This window comes from Loa loa, assembly GCF_000183805.2.
Source record: "Loa loa unplaced genomic scaffold supercont3.218, whole genome shotgun sequence".
Lineage (NCBI taxonomy): Eukaryota > Metazoa > Nematoda > Chromadorea > Rhabditida > Onchocercidae > Loa > Loa loa.
Window position 1 is genome coordinate 37,162 of NW_018108398.1, and position 11,726 is coordinate 48,887.

Genomic DNA, 11,726 nt, shown 5'->3' on the forward strand with positions numbered 1-11,726 from the left:
TTAAACCTATATAGAATGAAAAATGTTAATAAGCTTAACTACGAGAGGGGTTGCTAGAAGTTTTGAAATATAGTAAGATAAACAGGATTTCTTCATATTCAGTTTTGCATCTTCTATGGTTTCCTTTTTTTTAATTAATTTCAAAAACTGCTTTTTGAAATTAAAATTGACGACAGAAAATGCTACGAAAAAATCCGTCATTCCGGAATAATGTTATTATTTACAGTCATTTGTTCCGGATTAATGTTAATATTTTATTAACTGTTAATATTGATGTTTGAATTTGTTATTGTTTCACGAGGATTTATGTTGGTAAGTGTAAATATTCTACTGAAATTTAAAAAAATTTGATAACAAATTAGAATGTAGAAGGATTGGATAATGATATCCAGTCAGTTTCTTAGCAATGCAATTGACGGACGAATGTCAAATTCAAAATTTGACATCTCAGACTAGGCGGTAAAGAGTTATCAATTAGGATTCGTAGTCATGAAACTGGAAATTCTTTATGGTTCAATTCATTTTGTAATTCGAAATTTCAATGTATCATGCTAAAATCTGATTTTCTTTTTTCGTACTGCTGAAGCATATTTGGCGACTCGTGAAATGACGCTAGCGCAAATTCACCACTTATTATTAATAAATTCTTATTAATTAATATTTAAAAATCATTTTTTTCCATAAGCTGACAGCATATATTTCTTTTCTTTCTATAATATAATTCTTCCGTGTTTCGACTAATATTTAAAATTCATCTAAAAAATCGAATTCATCTAGCAAACTTGGAAACTTCCCATATACAATACCTAAATACTCATATTGTAAACTGAAAGATTTTCCTAGATTAGTGATTAAATGTTTGATATATAAAAAATTATCAGAAAATTTGAAAAAAAATTACAATTATTTTATTACAGTTACTTGATAACAGATCTTTTTGCTATAGACCCCATTTTTTTCAAATGAGACTTTTAAATTACTTAAAAAAATATAAATTAAGCTTCTATACGTGTTTTTATTTATAGATTCTTTTTTCAAGAAATTTATTTTGGTTTCATATTCTAACATAGTTAGACACCATTGATTAAATTAGTTCAGGATTAATTAAGGGGAGAGTAGGGCCGATTAAAGTTTTAGCTTGTTAATCACTGATATTTATCGTGATTTAGCTGTATTATGCTTGAAATCATAGATGTAATCAATATGTCATTCCCAATCAGCTGTTTTATCCTTACTGTTATAGCATACTCTTTTTTTCTTATAGAAAAATTTCGATGAAAAATTGCAATTTTGTTTACATACTTCGAATTATTGCCTATTTTTACCGATATTATGATAATTTCTTAGTTACTATCACCTGTTAGATTGTGAAGAAAATTGACATACTGGTGACATTGGCAAACTAGTACTTTACAAATCACCTTACATGTGAATTTCATTTCCATTAATTACTGCATTGTTCTGTCTTTTGTTATGATAAAGGTTGAAGAGATTAAAATTAGGGAAGAAATATCGCATCATTTTTTGTTTTAACAGAATTTCATAGTGCTCAAAAAAGATAGTTTTCAAAATGCAAATTTAGGCACATTAAGTGCTTAAACGATCAATATTTTCATTTCTATCTTTCAGGTATTTTAAGCGATAAAGCCAAATTAAACAAAATTCTCTTCATTAAAGACACAAACGGCTTCGTAGCTTTTTAATCGTTCTTTATGGATTAGTTGACTTAACTGTCTTTTTTGATGAGACATTTCTGTTTAGCTAAGTTTTGCAGAAATCCGAAAAAATGCGTGGTATCTCAATTTGGATTTACTACGGTATCACATGATCCTCTCATTCATGATATGTTTATTTTTCGGAGCAGTTTGCGATGAATGCTTGGATAGAATGAGCTTCATCTTTGTGGTATTAGTACTTTCCACAGACTTATTATATAAAATTTGTTGTTGTGTGAAACGGTTTTAAAAATTCCAATATCACAAACCTCCAAGCAGAAGCGAAACTCATTTACATTTTAGAATTATCAAGTTAAATTTTTTTAGAAATTTTTTTCATATTATTAAGATTGCCAACTATTCTTTTTTAGAAAAAAAAGAAAAAGTTCCGCATTGAAAATTGAAGTCAATATTAAAATGGTCACCTCTTTTTAATAAAATAACAAATTGTCGTCTGAATAAGACAAGCATAGCGATCTGGTATTTAAAATTGAAATAAATAAATGATAATTCTGCGATTTCATCAATTCATTCATAATTCTCTTCATTTTAGTCGTGCTATTTTAGCTTTCAAATACCATTTTCAATTAAAAAACTTTCCCATAAAAAAAAAAAATTTTTTTGGTGATTTTCATACACAGACAGAATTGTTTGATTTTAATTTCCGAACTGATGAAATTTCACACTTCAGATCTCAAGCTAACAAACTGATGAAATTTCACACTTCAGATCTCAAGCTAACAAGCTGATGAAATTTCACACTTCAGATCTCAAGCTAACAAACATCCATTCAAGAAAAAAGAAAATGAAAATGAATTAGAACCAGTATTGTTATTTCAGCTATATTTAGTCTTTTTCTTTTTCATTGTAAATTAAAAAAAAAAAGAAAAGCAACAAACAGTGCGTAGTGTCTACCATCCTTAGCCTCTTCAATGTTAAGTAAATAATATTGCAGGATATATTGTACTCTTCAAAATGCTCTAAATTTGTTTGGAATAACCTTAGATATCCTCTTCATTTCGTTATTACCACACTAAATTATAGTTAATTTTGAAATGCTAAACACTTGACTTAAAGAGCTACTCATTATTTTGGCTACTAAATGATAGCAAAAGTAGCCTGATTTACATAACATCGTTAATAGATGTAAGAAATTTTTGTTTATGCAAGTCGATTACCATAAATATCACGTGTTTTATGTAATCTTCAACTTACTTATATAAATGTTGATATGGCTGATATGACAACAACTTGGATTGTTGAGCTAAAAATTGAGAATTAACTGCGTAGTTTAATATATTCTTCCCTTCAGCTGTAATAATAATCTATTTTGCATAATGGATGATTTTGTTGCTTCTTATATGGTCTATTATTCAAAGAGCAAAAGCCAAATGAGCTTTTATAAGGCTATTAAATCTGTTGTCCATGGAGTAGTTTTTAAATGATTTTATTAGGCTCATTTTTTTTAAAAGAAATTGAATCTGAAAGAAACCGATAACGCTCGTATTTCCCATAACACTACTTTATTGCTCTTTAGGTCTCTGTTTTTAGGACGATCTCGAATAAATGATCATAAATAGCAAGAATTGTATGAGATGATTAAAGAAATTGTTGGCAATAAGTAAAAGATTCCTAGGCCTTAGGCTTTAAATAAGTGGGCTTCTTTTTTTGTTGCTTAAAGATGCCATATGGTTTTATGCTATCCATATCACATTTAAAAAACCTACTAGTCTTCTTCATGTTCTCATTGTTCATCCAATCAATTGGAATAACTCTAATAATTTTGGCTCTTAGACTTTTCAGCAAATAAAGAAAGTTGTTAGAATTGTTTTTGTTTTCCTGAATTGAAATTATCATCAAAATAAGAAATTTTCTAAAACAGTATAAAGCTGAAAATGGATAACATAAAATGGAATGAATTTACTTCCTGTCAATTCCGGAAAGCCTAAACTCATTTCTATCTAGTCTGAAATTTGCTATTTTCTCAAGCTATGCATTTTTCTTGTAAAATTGTTCAATTAACCAATTAAGCATTGCAAAAAGCTTTCGATAGCTGAAGGCTAACCAATGTCACCAGTGTCATCTATTTCAGCCTACAATTGTATCCCATTAAACATAACACAAAGTTTCATTTCTGGCACATTGGTCAGTAAATTTCCATTTCTTAAATGCGGTCTACACTGATTAGCAAAAGCATTATTTTCTTAGCTTATTCAAAAAAAGCTGGTCGATCTTCTGTCTTCCAATTTCATAACATTAATAAAACAGTCCATCTTTCAATACATTGGAACATTTGAGAATGCTAAGGTATTCATTAACTGAGAGATTGTCAAAGATGGTATTCAAAAGTACACAAAATATTTTCTTTTTTTTCTTGATGTCAATAGCTTAACATAAAAAGCTTAGCTGAACAGATTTGAGAGTTTTTCAAAACCTTTCTTAAATTACCAAATTATACCTTTTTTCTTCCTATGCAAATTAGCTCACAAAAAGAATTAATCGTTGGATTCTTTGAGACTTTTCTCTTTCACCTTCGAAAATATCTCATTGTCATATCATTGTTTTTACTTTCACTCTCCGTTAATTTGGTAATGGATCTTTTAAAGTTTTTACTATTACGCTGAATATTTCATTACCTATGTCTGAGTCTTAAGTTAGGTTTATAAACGAAAATATCAAGACATCAGAATCTTCATTTATCTATTAGAATTAGTTGGATTCAAGCTTAATAACTGAGCCGAAGTTTTCATAACACCTGACGATCCATAATTACAAGGGAATTTGCCAAAGTAATATTTAAAGTTGAAACTTAGAAAGATGTTAAAAGTTAAAATGCCATCTCTTGGATGAAATGCCATTTCAAATATGAAGCAAGAAATTTTTCAATCCATTGCAAAACTTTTGCACTAATTTTTATTTTCAATGGATTTTTAAATTTCAGAATTGCTGCGCATATAAACATATTATTACAAAAGTTCCACTGTTTATTCCCAAAGTTAGGAAATAGCAATGCACAAAAATTTCAATAATTACTAGATTATCGATTTAACCCTAGAAACACAGATACATATTCACAATCCTCAGTTAGGCCTGTTACGAAAAAATTCTTGATGCTACTGTCGTGAAGCCCACTTAAGGAGTCCATACAAAACCGTTTCCGGAATGAAGACATACCACCACAAAAACTGAATAATCGGATTCTCGTTGCAAAAGTTTAAGAAGGATAGAAAAGAAATGGCTTTCCCAACGATTGCTTCATCAAGTTTATCGTCCGGATGTTTGCTTGTGATTCCACTTGCAGAAAAGTTTATTTAATATTATTTTGGCGAAGTTCATTTATTCCTTTCCTTACTGGGAATTCGCCAACTTCACTTGCGGAAATGTCCCGCTTCCTATCTTTTATTCTTCTTTGTTCGTAATCGATAGTAATGGGTTGGATGTATTTCTATCATTTGTAACTGATTACCATTCAATGATGAATGACGAGAGCCTGAAGTACTAAGTCACTTTTTACATTTCAGCGCATTGTTGCATAAATTGTCGTTTCCTCCTAGATGACGTTTTCTATAGCCATCGAATGCACGTAAGTACTCAACATCAACACTATTTATAAATTATGAAGTTTCTTCATGGCTATCAAATTTTATCAATAGTTAGGTATTTATCAAATATGATTTAAAATATTTTTGATGAACGAATAGAATGGTTTATTACTGTAAAGTTAATGGGATGAGGAATATTGTCTCAATAACTTCACTCTAATTATTTCCATTCCAAGTATGATCTGTTCAGTGGGATTCAACCAGCCATATCAAAAGGTACATTCTACTTTAAAAGTAAATACCTATCGAATATTTTGGGTGGAAACAAATTATTTCACACATCTTAATCACATAGTACTATGTGTTTCCTCACTCGTCATCAACAGCAGTTGACATCATTCGTCGTCATTTACCATTCGGCAAATGATTGATTGCATTTCCAACTATCTTCGTATATTTTCAAATTGTCATTAAATCTAGTTTTAACTTAATTTCAATCAATAAACTGCTTGTAAAAGATATATCAATCGTTAAATTGCTGCAGTATTAGTTGATCTGATTTGAAAAACAATATTTAGATACAGCAGGAGTTTAATTTTCCTTCATGTATTGCATTGTTATTGGATGTTCGTTACTCTCACTCAAGTTGTTAGTAATACTGGTAACAGTCCCGAATTTGATGTATGGGATTCCGTTGTTGATGGTATTAATAGTGTCATCACAAAGAAGCGTATGACACTTTCGATTATCAAAACGACGGATTTTTTGGTGAATTTTGACTTTCATTTCGAGAAATTTTGCATAATTGAATTTCAGATAATACACAATCACAGAATTACCTTTTTCAAACATTTTAGTACACGAATATGTTAAATTTTTAACGAGGGTAAGAAAGAATCTATGTTGATTCGGATTCATCCATCCGGATTTATCCATCCGGATTTCAACATCTATCAATTCCATATCCATCAGGAACTGTAGTGAACATTTTTGACTAATACTCTGTTGTCTTTGACAATAATTCATTTAATGTCTTTGATAAGTGCAAACGAAACTTCAAACATTTCTCCCCTTTTTCCATCAGAAATACTAATTTTAACAAAGTTATTTAGCTTTTAAACATTTGAATATCATTAAATTTTTAAAAGAAAAATACATTTTCACTTCAGAAAGTAAAGCGACTAATTGTTTGAAATGTTTGGACAGCCCAAACTAGACCACTGAATTAATTTTGAATAAGAAAAACTTTCCAGCGAAAAATCTTGAAAGATTTTCTCTGGATGCTTGCAGATAAGAACTTTTAAGGAAACAATTGTGCTTTCAAATAAGAGTGACTATCATCAACGATACCATATCTCTATTTCATGAGAGTATATTCCGCATGAAATGCTGAGATGGAACTGTGACGAAATTTTTTGTTGATCAATGAGATGATTTAGATGAGTGTTTCATAAATGAATTGTGGGAAGTATCCAAATTCAATCAATTTCCTTCAGTTAATCCGTTACAGATGCCATCAATATGTAGTCACTTTTGTTTGTCATCCCTTTTTGCTCTTTCTTATTCGCATTCTTGTGTGTAATTTTATTTCTTATTGCCTTGGATTATTTTTTTATTTAAATTCTTTGTCTAAAATTATATAAATATATCCTAACTTGAATTTTAAAAGTCTTTAATTAAATGCTCACATATAAGGGCGTTTTTTTTATGAAATTCCAACTAAGCTATCACTGATACTTTCACGAAGAAAGTGATGGATCAATTAGCTCCGTGGAAAATTTTTTGCTGATGTGACTTATTTAAATATTTAATTTCCCATAACTAGAGTATCAGTGATGGTAAAATGTGAGGTATAAACGATGCCAAGGATCGTTTGGAAACTTTTCCCGTGAAGCCTTCTCTATCAGCCTAATGATTGCTAGCAAGATTTGTGCCAAGTTAGTAAATATACTTCCTGTAGAAAAAAAAGTCGAACTTCAAAATGATCAAGTTGAATGGGAAGAGAAAGATAAAGCATTGTCATACCTTCACACTTCTTCTCACCTTCGAAATCACTTCCGCAACATCCTTAGCAATACCTGAATAATTCTTGAATTGACAAAATTGGGAAAAGAATAGACTGAAACTTTCTATAGCTTCCGAATAATCCAGCAATGATGGCGAAATTTGATTACATAATTGAAAAATAGTTGAAAAGAATAGAGTTTTTAAGTAAGCAAATTTCATTAATTAACTGCCGAACTTGATAATATGAAATCGAAAATTAAGAAATATATGAAATAATTAGTAAGTATTGTCTGAAAAAAAGGCATAAATTGGCAGTAGCCTGAAGGAAATGCCAACAAATTGTTCTGAAGATATACCATATATTGGCCAAAACCAATAAGAAACAGTAAAGAGACGATTAGTAAAGAAATATGATTAAAAATTGGGAAGCCAATCAAATTGATTGGATCAATTTAACTGAATCCATCATGTCAAGTGTTTATCTTAAATGTCATTTAATCGATCATTTAAATCCCTTTTCCCATAGCTTCCTATTCTCTATAAGCCGCTTCCGTCTTGAGATGCTTTGAAATTTCCAGAGTTCCTTAAAATTTGTTTAGCAAATCTACCGCACGCCCACGTATTGACGTATATTCTTGCACTGGTTTAGTCAGTGTAAGTGGATAAGATGCAGAACCAACCAATGTTGTATTGAAAAAGTGAAAGAAGAAGTTTACCCAAATACGAGTCATTTTTAAAATTTCTTTCCTAAATCTTTCATTTTATTTTTGTTTTCAATACAATTTCAGTGCATGATTACAATCAATTTTAGCTATTGTATACCATTGACAACTACCGTTCCAAAGTTTTTTTCACTTCCGTATCAAGAATGAAGCATTTAGGACTGCATGCCTAACACAATTGATAGTCTTTTCCGGTCATTATGGGGTGTAGCTTCGTGTTGACTTGATTACATCTTTCAGGATTTATGCGTCTTCCCAATCATTCCTATTCCTTTTCGCTAAATTTTCCATAATACCCTTCAAAAGTGTGTTGTCATTTTGGCAATTAATTTATTGAATTTCTATAATTAAGCCGCTAAATGGACAAGTTGAAAATTATTGCATAAATATTTTTTCTTTTTGTTTAATGGCGCAATTTGCATACAATTACTGTAATGTTTTCAACAAAAATTAGGATAATAATTTCCGGTTTTTATTCTTTTTTTAAAGTAGTTGACATTGACATTTAGATCGAATAAAATGTACACATACAGACACACACACACACACACACACACACACACACACATGTAGACATGCAGACACGTAGACAGACAGACATACACATAAATACATCCAGACAAAAAAGGAAAAAACGCCCAAAATGTGAAAGAAAAGAGTTAAAGTGTATCCAATAAAGTAAATTACTTCATTTGCAAAAGTTCCATCCGTTGACAATGTCAAGCAAATAACTTTTATATGTTGTTTTAGATAATTATTTATGATTCCGGATAATCATTTATGGTTCCGGATAATCATCCATGGTTCCGGATAATCATCCACGATTCCGGATAATCATTTATGATCCTGAATAACCATTTTTAATTTCAGATAATTATTTGAAATGAGAATTAATTCGCGTCATTTGTGAGAATTCAAACATTTGCAACATTCACTTCCTAGCCATTTTCAAATTTAATTCACTTGAAAGCCTCAAATAAGATGGTAGCATTAAGCAAGCATTAAAGTATTCCAATAGTTGAAAGCATACAAATGGATCTATCTAATGGACCAAGATAATTGCTACCACATTCTATCACAGTTTTATTAACCTATCATTTTTCATCTATCTTTTACTTCTTTAAATCACTTTTCCAATCATTATATTATGTAATGGGGACACAAAAAAAAGAAATTCTAATTCAAATCAAAATCAAAACAATCTCATCGTAATGAAAATTTATCTTTTTGTAAATTACTGAATATTTGTCACTTTCAGCATGTACATAAAGATTTTAAAATTAGTCTGTCTTTTTTAAAACATAACTCTTTGATGCATAGATGTGACTATAATAAATAATTCGAAATGAATTGAATCATTTTGGATTGATGAATTGATAGAATCGATCTTCAAGAACTGATACACACCCATATTTTCTGATAAGTGGAGGAAAAGTTATCAACTTTCAACTGTCATTATAACATTTCCGCTGTTTCTTTGTTATATAACTAAAAATAATTGTATCCATTTTTTTAAAATGTTATATGCATATTAATAAAACCCGCAAATATTGTGCCATTTGCGCTTAATCTGTATAAAACTCTTTTCAATTGCACGTTTGTTCTTGTTGAAAAAAAGCTTGTGAAAAATTAAGTTCAAAAAGTGAACTATTTATGCTTTGCATCAATTTTTTTTTTGATTTAAAACATGGTGAATCACTTTTATTATAATCGTCAGTAACTATTTCATATGGCTATTGTCAGTTCAGAAACTTTGTTTTAGAAAAATTAGTTTGCAAAAATCAGCGACAAAATCTTCGAGAAAGAAGTTTTTTTAAAAAGGAAAAAAATTTGCAAGAAACTCTTTTTGAAAAAAGAAAAAAATCAGCTACAAGATCTCTCAAAAATTTCTTTTTTAGTTCAAGCAAGGGAAGGATGACTGAAAATTCAGTAACATATTATTTGTCACATTGCTATGAGCTGTGCATTTACTAAGATTGAATAATAAACAAGATAAATTCATTTTATTTACTCTCATCTATTCCCTGCTTGACGATTCTTATCGTAACAATATCTCTCTTATCAGTATGTTAATTTATTATTAATTACTCATAGTTTGACTTGTTTTTTTCTTTAATTCGAGTTATTTACTAAATTTTCAATTTTTGCTTCTCAAATCTCTTTTTTATTTCATACATTAATAAGCGCTGTTCAGGGAGAAAAATTACTTGTCTCTACCTTTCGTTCTAGTTAATTTCATCTCGGGAACAAATGTCAGATTGAAATGAATAATGGAATTCTAATTAGACTGAAGATTTTGATCAGAACGTAAACGTGGATACACACATTCCTCAAATATCCATCATATGTCGTCGACGATATAAATGACATCATATATTTATAATTGTCTCATAATTTGTGCCACATCCAACGATACAACTACAATTAAGCACAATGAAAAGAAGAATATGAATGAAATAACACTAAATCACTAATATGATATATGTATTCTTTTAATTTCGAATAATAGCTATAAGCTATAAGCTATAAGCTGTATAGATCCATTTTTGTTATAATTCTACCTGTTAAAAATATCATCAAACATTTCCCGATGGACTTATTTGACAATTAGCGTAGATTAGATTTGTGCAGTTATGGGTTTTACATCAGTTAATAGTGACAACTACAACGAAAGTTATTACGAAATGAACACAGTTGCGCTTCTCCTCTCCGTTTCTCCGCGCTAATTATGGAAATAATTGAGGTGTTTCAACGATTGGGATTTTTATGAGATTTTCTCCTTATTCTCATAAAGCAATTTGGTTGACATAAAATCATAGCTTATTGGAGGACCGAGAGGAATAAGCAAAAGGATTATTTTTTGTTTTTACACTTCTATTCAACGTCAGCAAAACTGTATCATTCAAAAAAAAAAAAAAAAAATAGGGATATTAAATAGGACAAAGCACTTTAAATTTTAACGATAAATCAAAATAGTTGGCAACTAAAATTTTGCTTAAAGTCTCTATGAAATACTAATGTAAATGTTTTCCAATTTTTGATAATTAATACTAATAATAATTGTGTCAATCAATCACTTTGGAAAACAAAAGATTTTTTGAATTTCATAATATTACTAATTCTGCACAGAATTTAAATTAAAATCTATAGCTTTGAGCAAAAAAAAAAAGAAACAGAAAAAACAAATTACTCTGATTTACTTTTAATCTTACCATGATATTATTGCAAATTTGTGAAGTAGAAAGAGAATGTACTTCTGAATGAAAGGATTTCCATTCGTTAATACTGATAACAAATGACATTATCATATATTCTTTCTGAACTTATCTATCACTTTCTTTATGCCATTTCAGTTAAAAATGGCTTCAGGTATGGGTTGAAATTGAGTCGAATCAAATTCCTCAAATATTACAGGATCACTCATTTACCTACCTGATCCATCATTAGCCATATTTGCTTGATAGAATTAAAAGAATGTAGGATAACATGAAAGAAATGCAGAATAATTGCTATATTAATTAAATTATCTCCACTAAATAGATAGTTTGAAGAGAGATAAATAAAATATTTTATTTTATTTTTTCCATTCATTTCGCTTTCTGCTCAATTTGTTTTTCAATTTCTTTCATCTTTTTGTGCTTTTTTTTTTGATTTTCAATTAAAAAAAAATTCATTCATGTCAATCAATTTAACCTCCCACCCTCTTTCTTTTCCTCTTTCCCCCTCTCTCTCTCTCTCTC

The 11,726-nt window shown here is 29.5% G+C and overlaps 1 protein-coding gene across 1 annotated transcript; it reads right to left on the bottom strand.

Moving 5' to 3' along the window:
• Positions 1-5,848: 5,848 nt before the first annotated feature.
• LOAG_01236 (hypothetical protein) lies at positions 5,849-7,995 on the bottom strand (the record flags this gene model as incomplete). The annotated part of the gene is made up of 3 exons (XM_003136775.1): positions 5,849-6,232; positions 7,283-7,345; positions 7,873-7,995. 3 exons carry the CDS (start codon positions 7,993-7,995, stop codon positions 5,849-5,851), a joined length of 570 nt encoding a protein of 189 aa, XP_003136823.1.
• Positions 7,996-11,726: the final 3,731 nt, after the last annotated feature.